Source organism: Opisthorchis viverrini (genome assembly GCF_000715545.1).
Source record: "Opisthorchis viverrini unplaced genomic scaffold opera_v5_151, whole genome shotgun sequence".
In the NCBI taxonomy this organism is placed as follows: domain Eukaryota; kingdom Metazoa; phylum Platyhelminthes; class Trematoda; order Opisthorchiida; family Opisthorchiidae; genus Opisthorchis; species Opisthorchis viverrini.
The window spans coordinates 261466-280108 of record NW_008751807.1 but is presented as its reverse complement, the minus strand read 5'-3'; the positions used below and the strand labels follow the sequence as shown (position 1 = coordinate 280108).

At 40.9% G+C, this 18643-nt stretch overlaps 1 protein-coding gene across 1 annotated transcript; it reads right to left on the bottom strand.

Annotated features, from left to right (window-relative positions):
• Positions 1–608: 608 nt before the first annotated feature.
• On the bottom strand, positions 609–17881 carry T265_06907 (hypothetical protein; the record flags this gene model as incomplete). The annotated part of the gene is made up of 7 exons (XM_009172305.1): positions 609–949; positions 2372–2560; positions 5470–5829; positions 9223–9338; positions 11346–11582; positions 15309–15384; positions 17522–17881. The coding sequence occupies 5 exons, from the start codon at positions 17539–17541 to the stop codon at positions 5796–5798; spliced, it is 483 nt and encodes a 160-aa protein (XP_009170569.1).
• Between the last annotated feature and the right edge of the window lie 762 nt (positions 17882–18643).

The following is an 18643-nucleotide window of genomic DNA, read 5'->3' as shown; positions in this document are numbered from 1 at the left end:
GTGGAAGTAGCCTGTCTGCCCTTCATGTTTGTTCTTCATGTCATAATTCCTATAGTGGAAATTTAAATGGTTTAGATAGAATAATTATTATACATTTTATGATGAACAAGATTCTCAATAGTGTCGATTTGTATGGCAGAATAATTGTGTATCAGTTGTCGACCTAGCAGCGGGGAACGTTTTTGGAGTTCATCGTGGGTATCATCTATAATATCTGATACTGGTATACAGAAGAATAAACAGATGTCGAAATAGCGCAACTGGCTTTGAGTAAAAAAGTAACATAATGGGAATGAAAGACAGAGCTGCGTTGTTAGTCTTATTGACCCTATGGGAACGAAACAAGGTGTGGTATTCAGATCCGAAGAACCAGGTACGGTCCCGATCTTGTTAGCCTGTACACTAGGGAAAAACGCGGTAAGGAATAGTTTAGCTGAGCGTGAGTAATACGCAATAAAAGACTGTGTTTTCTCTTTGTGTCTTCGTTGAAACAACTAAAGACCTTGGATGGCTTTTCTTTCGATCAAATGTAGATGTAGATGGACACTGTGAAAAAATCAAACTGAAAGATTTTGCATCTACCTAAAAAGAAGAACAAAGTTCTGGTGGTTGACCAGTATAATTAAATCACAGCTACACTTTTGCCCCTTGAAGAATATATCATTTCAAAAAGTAAGCAAAAACAATTATCAGAATACACTTCTGACCTAAAGAATGATTGCCTCAAAAATGCACTATGAATAGTCCCATGTAATCTAGACAGCAGTAGTGTTAATAGGTGTTCTCTCTGGATACAGAATATGTCCAAAAGCATTTTAAGTACTTCTTGGGCAAAAAAGTAGGAAGGTTTTGGGGCACCAGATCAACTGGTGTACACAGAGATGCCAGTGGACGAGGTCTCAGATGGACACACACAAACTCTAATACTATAAGCAGCGGATCCGAACTCCTAGAAAACAGGAAGCGAGATGAAGATCAGCTGGCATACATTTGATCAGGTTAACATTTAGAGTTATTGAATGTTAGAATTAACATCAGAATCCGTAATTAACGTTCCCTAAATCTGTTTTGTTGTGAATATGAGCAGACATACATAGCTAGATTCGAAATCTACGAAAATGAAGTAACAGAACAAGTACAAATGTAGTGTATTGAATCTAGATTGTTTGCTTCACGGTTGTGCATCTTCTCTTCGGGCGTGAATGATGTTCATTGGTGAGTTATGCCTTGGATGGGGTTTGTTTCAGACAAACAACGCTCAGATAGTAATTGTGGTTCATCTCAACTGGGAGGTGAATGAGGCTAGAAGTCAATCCAGTGAAACGGAATTTCACCAAGTTAAATTAGTTATTTCGTTTTTGTCAAGTCCGCTGGAGTTCGTCTAAATAAACGAGAGCAACCTAGATCACGTTTAATAGGACAAAGAAGCTACTGCTGAGGACCACATCTGAGGGGATTATGGGAATCTGGAAGCTTAAAAAGCCTTTATACTCCAATACGTCATCAGTATCATCATCGACAGCATGACATCAGTATTGAACACAGATGCTTCGCTGCAATATCCCGATACAGTCTTCAGGCTATATGAACAACCAGTCATTCAAAATGTGCGAGGGTAAACAAAGCTTTTTTGGAAGCAATCTACTTTTTAATTATGAGGCAAAAACTGAGTATTATCTGCAAGCAGTGAGTGCCAGAAGGGAAATTAAGAATTAGGAATTAACGGTGCCTGGCATAGTTGAAGCAGCCTAATTGGCTACTGTAGGATAGATGAATTTCTGATAAATGAACGACGTTTCTTAAAGTGTGCAGCTAATTGTATTTCCTCATTCAGAACACAAACATGTCTACAAAATATTGGCCCTTGTAAGGAATTCCCATTTCCTAGGCAGTCATTTTTAGAAGAAAAACCACACTGAAAGTAACGGGATCGCTATTTTTGCTAGCATTTAGAGCCTTAGACAAAAGGTATGTTGTAGATGCACTGACTCCATCCTAACCCTGGAGTTTGATCTATATGCCTAGCTGTGCGATCTGACTTGAAAACGTCCGAGGAGACGAACAGTGCGTGGTTGGGCTAGTAGCTCCTCTCTTCTTATTTGCCCTTCTTTAGTTTTCACATCCTATCTTTCGCGGTATTCGTTGTTTCCCGTCTCTTAAAGACAAATGAATTGCGTTGCCAAGCTACGATTAGGAATTTTGCAGTAAATGTCCTTTGCCATACCTGATGCCTCGTAATATGGAAGACTATGCCGGTTATTCTTCGGCTTTCGAGCCCACAGTTAAATGCATCGGATGTTATCCGTACGCGCCTCACATCTTATTTGCACACTCAAAGCAAAACTGACTCAGTGAATTACAAGAAACCAACCTGTACAGAGATCATGATCGGAATTTGCCTGAAGCAGGGTATTTCGGCTTTGTTTAGTTTCTGGCCTGATGCGTCGGAGAATATGTAGGTTTAAATTCTTGGACGTGTTGCGTGATTGAATTCTTCTTTATCTTGTGAAAGAGATCAGGTATTTTTCTTGAACCTGTTTGACTGTCTCCAGATTTCTTACTGAAAATGAGGCAATGTATTCGTAGGGTCAACTAGCGTTAGGTGCAAAAAATAAATATTTACCTCGTGACTTGTCATTGGTTTACTTGAACAACACGTGGAAAAAGTAGTCAGTCACACTCCAAACCATGTTGATCAGACGCCTGTTATTTCGGATTTACCATAACAAACTTTGGTTTCGGATTGCAAAACATTTTGATTATCAAGTATGCCATGAATTATTCCCCCGTAAATGTCCGTATGCAATAAGCGTCAGCGTCTAATGACCGCGAAATATCATTCTGTTCTATCGCTTTTGAGGAGCAAAAAAGCTAATATGATTGAAGTAAAGATCAAGCGCAATATTCAAGTAGGATCCAGAATCTTTGACTGTTTTACTGGATAGGCTCCACGGCGTTTAAATTTGCCAAAAAAATACTGACGCTGTGAAACCTTGAACGCTAATACAATCGATATTGAACTCCATTGAGGGACTGAGTGATCTAGAAGAGAAAAAGCTGATTGATTGAATAATGAGGGACAAGATACAAAAGCATATGCTGCTCAGCTGTCTGAAATTTCATTCCAAAGCAAAGAGCCTTATTCACACTAATAAAGCTGGCTAGTGATCTGTAACTGCATCGAGTGGTCCCAACTCTTTGGAGCACATCGGTTTCTCAAGTTGAGAGTTAGAAATGAAACACAGGCAAATCATCATTTTAAAAAGATCTTTATTTTCTGGATTTTATTGAACTGTCCCGGGGTGGGGTTAAAATGGGATAAGCAGCTAAGCCAAGCAGCGTAGACAATGTCAGGAATGTTTTCACCCTGTGACGAGATGTTTATGCAGACGCTAACCAGCAACAACAGATTTATCTGATTTGCAATGAACACACAGGTCTTTTTCTGACGCCTGTAGTTGTATCGTTTGAACATCGTCATAGAGCGGGCGATCAACAGGTTGAAACAATAAGAAGTCCGGTTACACAATAGCAAAATAAGTAGCACAGCAGCTCACGTTAGAATGCCTGTTCAGTCTTTTTCGATTCAAGATGAATTAATTTCAGAATAATCACCAAACAAGGGTTCTTTGATAGTGGAAATCCCACAGCTTTAGAACTTGTCAGAGAAGTCCTTGAAGTTCGAACGAAAATAAGGGTCTATCTCGTAGACCAGAGGGGATAAGACTGTGATAATGAAAGCTCCTTTGCAAAAGGTCACTGCCTTGCTAAATGGCGGATTTTGTCCGCCTAATACCATTCTATGTCCTCAATCCGACTCACAGATTCTTTGGTCAAACAGTCCATGTTGGGAAAAAACTGGTGTAATGTCGAAATCCACCACAAATCACGCTTTAAGTAGATTCACTTCGTCTCATTCTAGTGTCATCAGGCAATCAAAACTGGACTATTGGCTGTGACCCGTCACTAGCTAAACCCGAGCCTACTGTTAATTTGTCTGTACGTCTGCCTGTTAGCTAGGCTTCAAAGGTGACAGGTAATCTCCACTGTCATTTGAAGTGGTAGTGCGATCCCATCTTGAGCAGTGTGGTTCACCACTATCCCCATCTGACTTGGATTGCTGGTTTGGTAGTTTGCTTGTTAACTCATTTTGTCTCAATTGGGGCAAAATTACATCTATACATGAAATACATCGATTCCCTATCATTTACTTCTAAATGCACTTTCATACAGTTTGTTATCAGTCAGAAGGAAGACGAGATCACGGTGTTGTTTTTGTATCGCCCGACTGCTTCTAGTGAAAATCCATCCAGAATTCCAATGACAAAGCCTACATCTTACTTTATTCCCCCCCGGGGATTTACGTGATCGTGATCAGAAATTACGTTCCAACGCCTTGTTCGGTGAACTTTACACTGACACACTGTCCTCTTTGTGGTCAGTTGTTTTGCCAGGACACTTGAAGGTACAAGGAGATCAAGATCATCTCTTATGGCAAGGCATTCTTGGCACCAAGGCATTCAGCCTGCGAACGTCGAGGATTTTGTCTGGAACAACAGTAAGTACTTACAATGCCGAAACAGTGGTCAGTCCCATCCAATAAGCCACTTTATCGATTACGAGAAAGAGATTCGAGATGTGCTGGAACAGACTGTAAGCCTGTCCGAATCAAGTTAAACACCCAGCTTTGCGAGTCATACTATGCGAACTCCGTCAACTGACACATCAGTGTGAGAAATCAGATAATCAGGTTGATACGCTAGCGCCAACTGGCTTCTGTATTGATGGACCTCAATCAAATTGCCCAGCTCGGCGAACAAACCAACGACCATCTATGCTACCTGAGCTGCCAACATTCTCTTCCATAGAGAATTTCAATCTATCCATGCAGTTGACGAGTGCGTGTCGCAACCTGAAGCTCTAATTGTTAAAACACAGGTAGGTCCGGTAACTAATCCCAGATGGCCTGACTTGCTTGACAACAGAATTAAAGAGATAAAGTTGGCCCTGAGTATGTTCTTGTCCATCTGGGAAATGATGGTTAGAAGGTGCTCAAACTGACATGAATCAACAAGCCAAATGCACCAGAGTCGAACGATGGGAAAAAACAAATGTACTGAGGGATTCCCTCTTAGGCAGCAGTACATATAATTTTACCATCCTCCGATAGTCGTTTCTGGATCATGTATCAATCCGGTCACATCTCTCCAAAATGTCACTGTGAGACTGAAACAGACAGGCAGAAATACTGAAAGTACTCTCCTCATCCGACCTATGGGCATTGAATCGGATGGACCAGATGAACTATCTCGTAGAAAATTGACCCCCCTCTGATTATTGGTGGGGTGCGCTAAATACGCCTGGGATTATTAAATGACTTGTTTGCAGAAGTCATCAGGTGCGGTTACGACCTTGAACGGGGCGCTTCTTTAATTGATCAAGCACACCAGGAAAAACAGGAAGTCTCACCGGAATACAAAGATTGTGCACCTCCATAAAGGAAAAATAAGTAAGACCTGATCCGATGAATGCATTGATATCAACCCGCTGAGTTGAACAAGTAAGCTTCCGGCATGAGCCGTACTTGACCGTTTGACTGCTCTGTTATCGAACTGCACCTCATGGATTGTTTTTCGTGTTGGTCATCATACAATGGATTTGGTATGTGCCACACCATCAATTCAAGAAAAGTCCAGCGAACATTTGCAGCCTGTATGGACCTTCTCCATAGATTTCGTGAAGACTCTTGATTCACTCAACCACGAAGTTCTGCGGTCAGTCCTTGCTATACATGACTACTCACAAGCACTTTTGAATCGTTTCCCAGACCTACATGATGGGATGAGAACAGAAGTCGAAGTCCATTAATTGACTTTAGACGGTTTTCAAATCTTTATAGGCATTAAGGGATATGTCCTTGTTCCTACCTCTTCAGTCTGCATCTAACGCAAGTTGTAAAGTAGGTTTTCATAAATGACGATGTTGGTGTGCAGTTCAAATTCGGATCCCGTTTGTAACAGACGGCTAAGCTTGTAAAAAGCTTGCGGGTGTGTGCGTACTCATCTCTGCCGACAAATGGTGGCTGCCAGCAGTCGTAACTCTCCCAATACAAAACCGAGAGTTACCAAAAGTCGGTAAAATTGTCCGTTTTGGGTTGTCCATCAATCTATCTCACCTGAAAGTCTTGATGGACGGGTCAAGTGATCGACATGACCAGAACATTTGCAGTGTCGTCGTTCGAAGCGTTGGACAAAACAATTACATCGCTCAAGCGCCAAATGATGCAACCTTTCAGGCGTGATAATTCAGATGCGTTCAGCCTGCGATGATAGAGTAGTGGCAATCCACTCTCTTATAACATGCTCGAAGTTCAGACTAAATATATATACCGCTGATGGGTTCTAATAAGAGTGAACCTCGAGTCAGTTGCTTCCCCAATGATATGAACTCACCAGCATATACTCGCCTAAATAGCAGGTGGACTGTTCAAAAGACCGTGATGTGAGTGTGAATTCTACTAATTCTGCAACCACCAATAACCCATACACAGTTGTTCGTTGCTTTGTTCTGCTTACGGTGTGTCAACTTTTGTCACTTATTCGTACATACCGCTTCTGTCCAGGGTGGATTTGAAGTGCGATAAAGCCAGTTCGGGTACACCCATTTCATGAGGTGAAGAACAATGACCATGTTGATGGGGTACTCATCGTTCTTGTCACATCCAATTACTACGTTAAAAGAAGAATTCCGGAAATGAAATCCGGAAGGGACTGTGAGCCTCTTGTCTGGTGACAGAACACTGAGGTTGAAAAAAATATTCTTGTCACTGCGGAATCGCTTTGGATAATTGGATCTCGGATTCAGGCTAAGAATGATCAAATTAAGCAATTTCGGAAAAAATGGTTTTGCTCCCCAACTGCCGATGAAACGTGGATACGGGGACCCATAATTGATTTTTTCACGAAAATACCATGAACATTTCACGTTGCTTCGGAGGTCTGAAGTTTGGAATTGAATTAAGATGCATTTGTTTTACAGCCATCATTGGTTTGTTTATAAGACTCGTATCCCCTTGTGGCAACGGCCGTTAATCGTCACGGTGTGAAGCTAGTTATGTACATACTGACATGTACGTTGCCAGATTGAACGACTGCTATCCATCCAACAGAACCCTTTATCCAATGATGTGTACAGCACGGATCTAACCAATCTAACTTTTGTTGGACGCTGTACACGTGTCCTACGCAGAATTTTTTAGAGGGAGTTCCTCCAACACTTAACACAGCTATTAGGCTTCCGGGAAGAATCCTTCAGTATGAGGCAAACCTTTCGTCAAGCGTAAACCGAACGCGAAGCGGTGTGGATATTAATCAGTCACTTTGAAAAAGACATTCTCGACCTGAGTAGTCAAAAAACGTTGGTCCATTTTCTTAGCCCTGCGCCTAATCATGTTCAGTTAGCATAAAATAAAGAATCAGCCAACGGTGACCGGCTATTTTAAAGTATATCCACAGACTTCTCTGAAGAAACATATTTTTTTCACTCAGGAACACTGTTGGCTCTTACGTTGTTTTGGTATACACACAACAGTTGCTGAACGGTTTGTAAACTACCTTCGACATATGATCCGCTGTCCATTTGACATGTTAGGCTATTTCTACGGCCGCCTTCAAGAAGATTGACTATCTTGTTTATCAGTATCACTAGCCCAGTAAATTACGCCACGTGAGTGCAGAAAGCTGCCATAAGTTCGCAGCACTAAAAGACGTGAATTTTACGCACTACTCAAACAACGGATATTTCCTGGCTCATTTAAAAGTAGGTGCTTTCATTATCGTGACCAGGAAAGCTTCAAACAGCTGTTGCGTACACACGACTTGGTGTACCATCCGTACACGGCTTTAGCAAAGTGCACTAATTCGCATGCCAGTTTGATTTTGACAAAAGACTCACCTGTAACCCAGATGAATCTCTCGTCTGCAACAGTTTTAAGCAACCGGGCCACTTGATACTCGGGATATCGCGATACAGTGCATAGACGTAATACACTACTAATAGGGCTGCTGAAAATTCTTTGACAGCCCACGACCTGTCTCGCCCTTCTTGGGTTTTTATCTGCTTGTTAGCAGAGGGAGTTGTTATGCTCGGTGTAGTGTTGTTTTTTTTAATTTTGCGTGGGAGTAAATTTGCATTTGTTCATGAGTTTTAAACTCCAGTACACAACAAAAGAAAGATGAACACTTCGTTCGAGATGATTTTGTGCAAAATACTTTTGCACTTCATAAGGATCTCGGATCCGTTGTCACCCACTTACAGCAGCAAACCCCGCGCAAACGAAATTTGCTTTACTGTGGGCTTCTGAAAAAGCTTCTAAAAAAAGGTGTCTGAAGAAGCATCTGCAGATAATGCATTGTAGTGGCCACTAGATCACTACTTTTCAGTTTGGGAGATCTATACCGACAGTACAGGTTGTTGAAGTCAAGCAGTCCAATATAGCTCAACCATAAACATCAATAACATCATCTTCATTCCAAAGAGAACGATATCCAGACGACATCCTCAGCACTCAGGTGTCGTCAGAGCTGCTGAAGCCTGATGAGCTTATCGGTGCAGAAGTTCTGTGTTACGCAATATATTTTTCTGCACTGTTACTGGTTTGTGATAGGTGTAATTTGTGCATAGTTGACAAGGCTAACAAACACAATGGTCCCAAACTAATGATGCTACCAAGCGCTCATAAAACCCTTCTCAACGAACCTTTATTTATTCTATTTGGATTGATGATTATTTTAGAATCAAACCTTTTAGAAGCTCTGTAATATCGAGCAATGAACGAACAGTAGCCGACAATTGTAAACGTTTTCGAGGGAAGCACTCCTCAGATGCACAACCATGGCACTGTGAGTACTTTATTTCCGACGATGTACATTTGCCCGGAATAATTTCGCTTTCTTATACTGGGATGGGAAACCATTCATACATCAACGATAGCTTTAGCTGACGGACGTTAGAAACGAGTATTGTCATTTGCATCGTTTACAAATAGGAAATCACAAGTCTCTTGATTGCAACATGTAGATTTCTTTTTAACTACGTTGGTTTTTGTCACATTGGTGTACTCTGTACTCTAATTACATCGAAAACAGCTAACTGGAACAAGAACTCCATGATGAGGTGATGTGGTACTAGGCGTTTAAACTTTCAAGCAGAACAGTAACTCACGGAATAGTCGTGGGGAGACCAATAGGGATGCAGCTGCATTCCTCAGAACTCATTTTGGATAAGCGGACTACACAATCATCTTTGGTTTCATTGACACCACAGAGTTGAGCTAGAAGCTTGAAATAAGAATGTAGGAGTAGGCTTATATGCTCAGTTCACGCCAGGCAAAACGGCATAGTGCTACCACGTACTTGCTTAAGAACTAAGGTAACATAACATACGTCACACCAGGCGAGAACCAAAAATGATGCTCATCTGGTGAGATCTGACACATTTCAGGGTACCTCTGGCGTACCATCGTTAGAAAACACGAGGAGTGGCATAATGATAGTTGGATCGCTATCCACATGCACCTTCTGATAAGCCTAAAGGTAAGCTCAACTGTACGGTAATGAAAAGCTAGAAGTAAATATGATGAGTATCACATTTTCTTTATGAGTGATACATATTCAGCCTAAATGTGTGACCACGAGACATCCTGGGGATTTTGAGTAGCAAATGAAAAGCTTTTCGAGTGGCTTCCCAAAGACTACCGCTTTTTCCAAAATGAGTGTAGTGAGTGGTGTTTGATTATCGAAGCGGTTGCTTACTTACAACGCTAATCCTTTGAAAATAATGGACAATGTATTCTGGAAGTTTTAGGTGTACAAATGGAAGAAAAATACCACACTAAGGTAGGCATTTTCATTCTACTTTCTAATATCATGTCTACGTACGTAGAATTTATTCCAGCCAGTGTTTCAGGGGAAAATATACTCTGTGTGGTCGACATGTTCTGTTTATTGTTAGTGCACAACTGTTTTTCTCTTGGGTTCCGAATTTTACTATATGGGAAATAGTTTTTTGACAACTAACCTGCATCTCCGCTACCCTCAGTTTCTAACAAAAAAAAACGAAGTTATTGACCACAATGACTAATTCCAAATGATGGGGCGTTCCTGGGGAGTCAAAGAGGTGGTTCAAATGTGAATTTACTGCATCTAAAGGGCCAAATTGGTACTTCTTCGTTGTGCGGCTATTCCCACCTAAATACGGACTACTGGTGTAATCCAGCAGAATCGCCGTTATTAATGGCGGGCGCTCCCGCTGGGTGAAATTGACTAAATCCTGAGATGTACGTAAAAATTGAAAGTCGCTGAAAGTCATGCCGCTAATTTAAAAAATCAATTGCGTTTGCTTGTAATTCCAAATATACTAAAGCATGTGCTTCATTTTATAGTTATACGACGGAACATCTTCGATACATTTGTTTTACTTCACTACCTGTCAACTCGTTCATGTATTCACAGAAATAAGCAAAAATTGGCATAAGGTGGGAGCAGTGTTCTCGAGTGCCAGATGAATACGCTGACTTGGATTTCCTTCTGGTAGAACATCTAGACGTTCAGATGGCAGCCTCTTCTGGCACAGGCCATCCCGCTGTGTATATATGAGCTTTTATTTCATTGCATTCTGATACTACTGTTCCAACTTGAATCAGTTGTGGTTGAAATCTTTCAGTAGCCCTCTTGCTCCTTCAAAACTACAAACATCTTGTTTCTGGGGAAGGATAGATCACGCTAACGAGGCTACCATTAAAATCGCCGGTATTTCATGCTACTATGGGACGAAGTGAGGGCTACGGCATAATGTGCGTTGTATGTAACCGTACAGTTGTTTGTTTGTTATTTATTAGTAACAGAGTAGTGCACCGGACTTAATCAGTAAAGCTGGACAGACGGCCTGATCGACCATGACGAAATACAACAGTATTCATCTTCCCTGATTTATTAAGAGGAAGTTTGTTGAAACCATCCATTTCTTTGTTTAAACTGGAGGTGGTACTTAGCGCATTAGTTCAATGCTAACGCTATCGGTGCCGAGATAAAGTTGCCCTTGTAGACTGAAAGTCCTTGTCGAAGCAAAATAAGCAGAAGAACGTTGTTTTTACTTGTTTTCGTTACAGTCTTTTCCGGTCTGAGTGAAGAGAAAAAACGTAAATTTTCATCTTGGAACTCTAATTCGCTTTTCGTAGGGCACTGGACTCAAAGGCTGTCGTTCCTTATTGCTTCTCCATGAATCTGTTTGGCTTTGAGTTAAGCATTGTTGTACGAGTACACACAGCATCATGAAAATTGACTCACCTGACCTGAAGGGCTGTATAAACTTGTGGTACAGTTAGGCCCTGATCCCCAGCATAGGACATCTGGGCAGCGGATTGATGCAGAATGATTCTGTTGCGACAATTCATTGTATATATCATTCGTCCAGAGAATGATTGATGTTTTGGCAGGAAGATATATCAGTTGATCGAATTCATATTCGTTAAGCAGATCCCCATCAATAGTTTGCATGAGCTTACATGCACTCAAATCGTACTCCTGTTAAGATATTATAAATCACCACGACGGCATATGAATATCTGAACTTTGAAACACAGAGATTCAAACATGGAATCAAGCGATAACGTAGTCGCTTAAATGTCTGTCTCCCAAAATACCTGAATATGATGAACAAGTGAACCAACAATTCACTAAAAGTACTTTATGCACCGGTTGTTCATTATAAATCCATCGTTTCTGTTTGTCAGCTGTGAGGATGTAGACAGAGATTTTAATCGTGTTTGGCATAATTTCAACATTCTGCCGCAGTTTTCATGTTTATTGCTACAGGAACCCCATCCCGTAGATCTTAGAAATCGACAGCTCTAATGGCAACGGAATTCGTCAGTTCCAGTGATCGCCCATCCCGAAATAAATGAGACGACTGTCCAATTTCCCTAAGATCGTTTGAACTTACCGAGCTGCTGTGTTCAAATTTGCAGCCGAATGGAAAAATAGACCTACTTTCTTAACTCTAATTCCACCGTTTTGCTGGCTAGAAGGACAAATAAAGAAAGAACATGTCGGGACACCAACGTCCTATCACGAAAATATCACCAACTGCAAGCTATTGTGGATGCACATCAAAAAACACTCAACGACAGCCAATTTACCCATTACAGATAGGCGATAATAATCTTTGCTATTATTGGGCCATTTTGACGTGGCAAACTACAGAGACAAGTGAGTATCGGCCAAATTTTGGCACTTATGCAGAAACGTTTGTTCTTTCAACATTTGTGGTGGTTGATGTACAGACTGGCTGCACTGTGGTTTTATTGGGCCTCGTAACAACTCCGTGTCGTATACACATATTCCTCCCGATAACTTAAAAGCTTTAAAAAAACATTGGTGCACCGTCTCAAAATTTTTCTCACCTCCAAATAATTTTAGCAAGATGATTTTCGGAAATTAGATCGGCCTCTTCCTGGTTGTACTCACAGTCAGGTGGGAAATGCAGTCAGCTGAATCGCAGTTACTTTATTCCAGTCACTTCATTTACGCACCCCTACTGCAGCCGACTGCAGAATAACACAAGCCAGATGATAACAGCTGTGATACCCACGTCGTGCCTTATTTTGTGTCCGTAACACTGGAGAGGGAGACAGTTCTCCTGAAGGATTAGTTCAATTTTCCTTGAGTTTCGTTAAAAACGTCGACTTGGAAACCCCAGCGACATGAAGTAAACCTTATTTAGAAGTTCACTGTTGGTCCACATAACGGACAGTTCAGTTTTTAAGTAACGAAGTGGAATTCTAGAAAATATTTTGCAGAACCCGCTTGAAAACAGCCAAAAGCCTATTTATTATCATGTTTTTTTGGCGAAAAATAAATATAGTATCTTAAGCTCTACCGTCCGGAGAGGGTTGACTATTTTACTGCATAAATTTGTGAAATCGGATCAAAGTCCAAAGGACTGTATAAAATCTGCGGTAAATACACAGGAGCTTTCTCAACTCCTTTGTGAAAATTCATAAGTGTCTATCTTCCAGCGTGGCATGTACCAGTTTATTGAGGCTGAAGCATGCTATGGATGTATAAGTATGCAAAAAGACAAACCTAAACAGTAGATAAATCTCAATGAAAAGCATTCATATGTATGGCATTATATATGGAATCCGTGGTAATAGAGTACTCTTCTGTTGCAGCAGTTTAACCCTGAAATGAGTCAAATCTTCTTGGAAATCTGACGACCTCATATGATACAGATCCAGCTATTGGGTTCGTTAGGTTCTCATATTTCACACTTTTTTGTTTTTCGTTGTCATCAATAGGAGGAAGGTTTGCAAAAGCTCTTATGGCACCAGAGGCACTTTACATGGTCTGCCTATAACGATCTTTGGGAATGTGTCGACAACTGTTTCACAACATATTTTAAATCCCGTTGCCCGTTTTCACCGTGCACCAGGACAGTTTGAGACTCTACTTAAGAGTATTTCGCGTTGGGTTGAGCAACATGTGAATGTCTTATCATTTTGACATCACCTTAACTAAATTGCTAGTACAAAGTTAGGTTACAAGGTGTGAGTGGTGACTGAGCAGAAGGGAAGTTTGTTAGACTATGGCCGCGCCCCTCACCCGGTGTCATGTCCTATTCTAGCACTGTCGCCTACTATAACGTAAAGCACGGCCATTGCATCACCCGATTTGTCATGTTAAACTCACAAGAAGGACCTCGCAATATCTGCAGCGAAATTAAAGCCAAGCAGCCACATTTCTCTTGTTATCAGGATGCCGCGATGCATTTATAGGATATGGTCGAGTACAAACAAATATACCCCCAGCTCTGCAGTGGGAAATGCGACGGATCTGTATAAATTGACCGTGTTATCGTGTTTCACTTTAGACTTCCGCAAAGACGTTGTTTCTTTGTGGTGCATGTGTATGTGCTGTGCGTCGTTTTTCACCAAAAGGCCGAAAAACCCTAACTGCATCTTCATGGATTGATAGTATGATACCCAAAAACGTCACGGAGCTTACAGTTTCTAAGTTCCTACCTATTAAGTTATTATTTAGGACTGTTCTCAGGAAATGCGCGAAATGGTTTTGCTCAAGAGGGGTATCACATATTTCTTGAAGGAATAAGCCCTCCCCGTTTTGTATTAGGTGATTCATTTCTTTGCTTGAAAGCAGTGATAGCACAACATCCATTTTGGACGTACTACATAATAAAGTTAGTCCTTACTAACATCTGTACCAGATGACGGAAGAAAAATAAACCTAGAAAATCGAAGTGAAGCTTGTCTTCTAGATGATGGGTAAGTGAGGCGTACGACAAACTGTTCACTCACCCACTTCTGCCATAGACCAGCCTGACTTACGAAAAGAGCATTCTTTCGTGACTGAGCAGAGTATTAGTTTGGTGCACCATTTAGAAATTGTCTAAAAATACAATAGAAATATGTTTTTTGCAAGATAAATATAATGCTGTCTGATGCAAGGTCAGGTCTCCACTTCCTCAGCAGTCTCAATCCTTTGGTGTAAAACTACTGTGCAACTTGCATAGACTAAGTGTGAATCCGTCTATTAACCACATACCTCACGGAAGTAGATAAAACAGACTCCTCACTTGGTGGAGAATTCAACCATTCCGTAATGTGGAAATATAAATTTAAGATTCGATCAAAAGTTAAGATAATGATGGTGGAATTCAGAGTATTTTGACCTGACAAGTCCCTTGTCTTGTAGTCAGGCTTATAAAGTTAACGCGCAGGCCGAATTCCAAGCCAGTCGTTAAATAATTTTCAGCTCCGTGACTATTCAGATAAAAAGCTTTGAGTTTTCTTTAGTACCCAGAAACTCTGACTGCAGCAGTAGCTTGTTAAGTGAGATTTTCCGCCTTATTTAATTCTCTCAGGTGTGAGAACGGATCAAATTGTTCTGATTTGGAAATGCAGTTACCTATAACGTGTACGTGGTAAATGACTGGAATACGCAAACAGAATGGTAATTTGATACGTGCCGTATACATTATTTCACTATCAGACGGTCATCATCTGTACACGGTCAACCCAGTGTACCACGTGTGAAATTCATTGACTGATTGATCGTTTTGTGGGGTTACAGTATATAAAAAATAAAAAACCAAGCAAGTATAAATTTTAGAATTATATGAGAGCCTGCAGACTGCAAGTCATTGAGTCATTTCAGATTACTGCTTCCCAGCTTTCCATTCTCAACGGTCACTACTGAAAGAATTTTAAAATGATAAGAATATTTTCTTACCTCGTTATCGGCGTTGTAAATTTTCACGAATCGTCCCTGAGGATTGATTTCAGAAATTTGCAGTGCCACTGAAGTACTATGACAAAAAGTAGGAGAGGTTTAATGAAGACTAGAATAACGGAAGAGGCAGAAAAATGTTGAGTCTTAAAAATGGGAGCTGTTCTTGGAGATGAAAAACGTATCCATATTCATTAAGCTTGAGTGCATTTGCGCCCAGCACTCCAACCCTACTACTATCATTACTGTGACGACTCTTCCGTCAACCCCCGTATTCTAGATGGGAGATCCTGAAATTTGACCCCTCACTAATCAGATGGATAACGGTCTTTTCATTGGCTAATGCAACTTCTGCCTCATAAGCGAAACTTAACTAACGTCCATTTTATAGTCAAACTATTTTGTGGCCAAACTCGAAACAGGGGGCATGCATGTAATGGTACGCATCGACATATAGCAAATAAATAAGCAGCTCGCATTGGTGCATGCCGCCTATCATTTGTCCTGGTCATCACTTCAACTACCATTGGGGAATGTTCTCGCATGAGTACATTTTCAGTCGCCTGGAACACTTGTCTTTCGACAAGCTAGTGTGTATTGCTTATCTGGTAAGTCTGTAATAAGGTACGCCCAAGTGCTTTCACAAGATGTCCTCAGTCGGTTGAGCTGAGTTAAATCATTTCGCTGTCGGTGTTGCTAATGAATAATATTATATATATACGTATATATAAATAATATTCAGATAACAAGTGGTTTGGTCAATTCAGCCCACGATCCCTCCAGTTTTGTTAGTCCTCATAGTGGATGATCCACGGAAAACACAAGTTACCTTCCAAGATGATAGAGGAAACGGCAGTGAAGAAGAAATTAAGAAGACTCAGCAAGCACTTGTGACTGAAAAGTTTAAATTCAGTCCACTTTAATTGAAAAGAAAAGATGCATAACCGAATAAAACAGAAAGCGCCAGCAAAAATGAATTAATGGGAGGTTGTGTGGTCACAGCTCTGTACGACTCAATCAAAACACTACCCCGCCACAGGTAATTTGACCAACAAAATTAATAGAAGGTTCCTGGTGAAACAGCTTTTTACATCCTATGCACCAAAACGTTTGTTAGGAAAGCAACAAGGCGTTACTTCTCAAACGTCGGTGGTGAAGTGATATTTGTTGTTGAAGAAACCGGTTGTATATAGGACACAAGGTTACTGCGGTAAAGAAGGCGCGTATTTGATACTGATTCAAGAGGTCTTTGCTTCAAAGCACTCTCCTTAAATATACTCTGGAGTGAAGAGCTCAGACAAAGTCTTAAATATGATTCCATAGTTTTAGTAAGATGTAGTAGACTGTTTTAACAAATTCCTTACCCTCTATGCAGTTTTATGCTACTGCATAGTATTACACCTCAGGGGCACTGAATTAGCACTTGTTCGTTTGAAGACACTGTTGGCCGTGATACTTCTATTCGGATGGGCTTATTTCACTCAAGCCTACATCATTCGTCCCCATCTTTTTAGATGTTTTTAAAAGCGTTTCCTGACCCGTCGCGATAAGTTTAATTTGATCAGTCCAGCCAAGGTTATCGTACCCCCTCCAGAAGTGCGGCTCATCCGCACCATGTCGTCAAAGGTCATGCCACGTGATGTGGCTTAACTGACTGGCAGCCAAATTCGCCAGCCAGATCCTCATCACTAGATTCTTTCTAGGGTTTCTGAAACGCCGCTGAGAAGTGGAGATGGTTATTTAGTCTACTGACCGCAAAATTGTGAGTTTAATTGTATGGGTGCTCCTAGCACATAGTCTGGAATCATGGGCCTCCAGAACGGCAAAATTTGAGACTTAGAAGATTTACTTACGGTACCGAAGCTCTCCGGCATAGTAATCAACCTGGTCATAGCAACGGTATGTCCGAATTGGTTACGTTAAATTCTCCTTAATGTTTAACATTTTCCTCATGATTTTGTTAACGAATGCCTTTGAGGTTCCAACGTAACTGAACAATAATGGGAATGCTTGTGTGGTAGAGTGTGGCAAATAAGTTACCCACACCCTGACTCACGCTCTTTAGTCAAAATTTCTCTTAGTATGTGATTGCAGTGATAAGCCTACCTGCAGTTAATTTCATTTTCGTCGTGGGAAACTCAGAAAACGCAAAAAATCTAGCTTGAAGAATGATGCCAAGTAAAACACCAAGGATGAACGAGACCTGTGAAACTCACCGATAAAAACCCCTTGCCATAAAATTTTGTTTTCTTTTGCTGTCCCTGCTTGGCGCATATTGATTTTCGTTTACTATGACTGAATATATCGTCGGATATTCAAAATTCACTGCTGTACCAGACCTTGATGAAAATTACCTGTTGAACTCAGCTGATATTCTTTATTTTCAAGGAGGCTCTGCAGCTTTCTTATCTCATTCTGCACGGGTATTATGTCGGTGCAACTCTCCTCGGAAGTAATAAATTTCTCAACGAGAGATCTGAGAAGCTCTATGATGGTTTCTGCGTAAGTTGATTTATGGGAGATCGAATGTCGCGGAAATTCCGTACTTCGCCTTTTTCTTCGAGTTCGGTCCACTGACGTGTACGACTGTTAAAAATGCGAAAAACTACGTTGTGGGAAATTTCTGATATATTGCTGGAAAACGAGTAGAACTAAAAGCACTTACGGCATCTTTTTGCAATGAGTATTTTAGTAAACGCCTTGGTCTAAAACATAGACCATTTTAGAGAAGGACAAATAATATATGCAAAAAACCTCTGTTCAAAGATACCTACTGATTCATACTCATTCAAGACCAATATTTCTGTAGTTTTAACTCATAACTTCACAAGAAATGAGTATTCTGAGTGTTCACTCAAGTTTGCGACAACGTCAGAAAATGTGTCAATGAGTCACTATCCTGGTTGTTTATCCAACAAGCCATTTAAGTGGAACTCAAATGCAGGAACCTTAAACAGACAGCAGTTTCCTGGAAATATACTCCCTTGTAATTCAGAAACTTAGTAAGAAGGAATGAATGCATAATCGCATTTCAGAATTTTGGACCGCAATATTTTGTCACTGCTATTATACTAAAAATAGTGTCCGCCAGACAGTTTTGTGCGTCAGATTCTGGAACAGCGACACTGCTTCCAGCAACCAACAATGGTTGTTTTTCTTGATCTGAAAGCTGCCTTTGACTCCGTGGACCGCCAAGCACTATGGCAGTGTCTGTGGAGCAAAGGTGTCATCCATAAATCCTTGAACCTCATTAAGGCCCTGTATGCCAAATCCTGCGGCCATGTAAAGGTCTACGGGAAGCTTTCCCTGAGTCCACCACATCCAGTGGTGCCCGACAG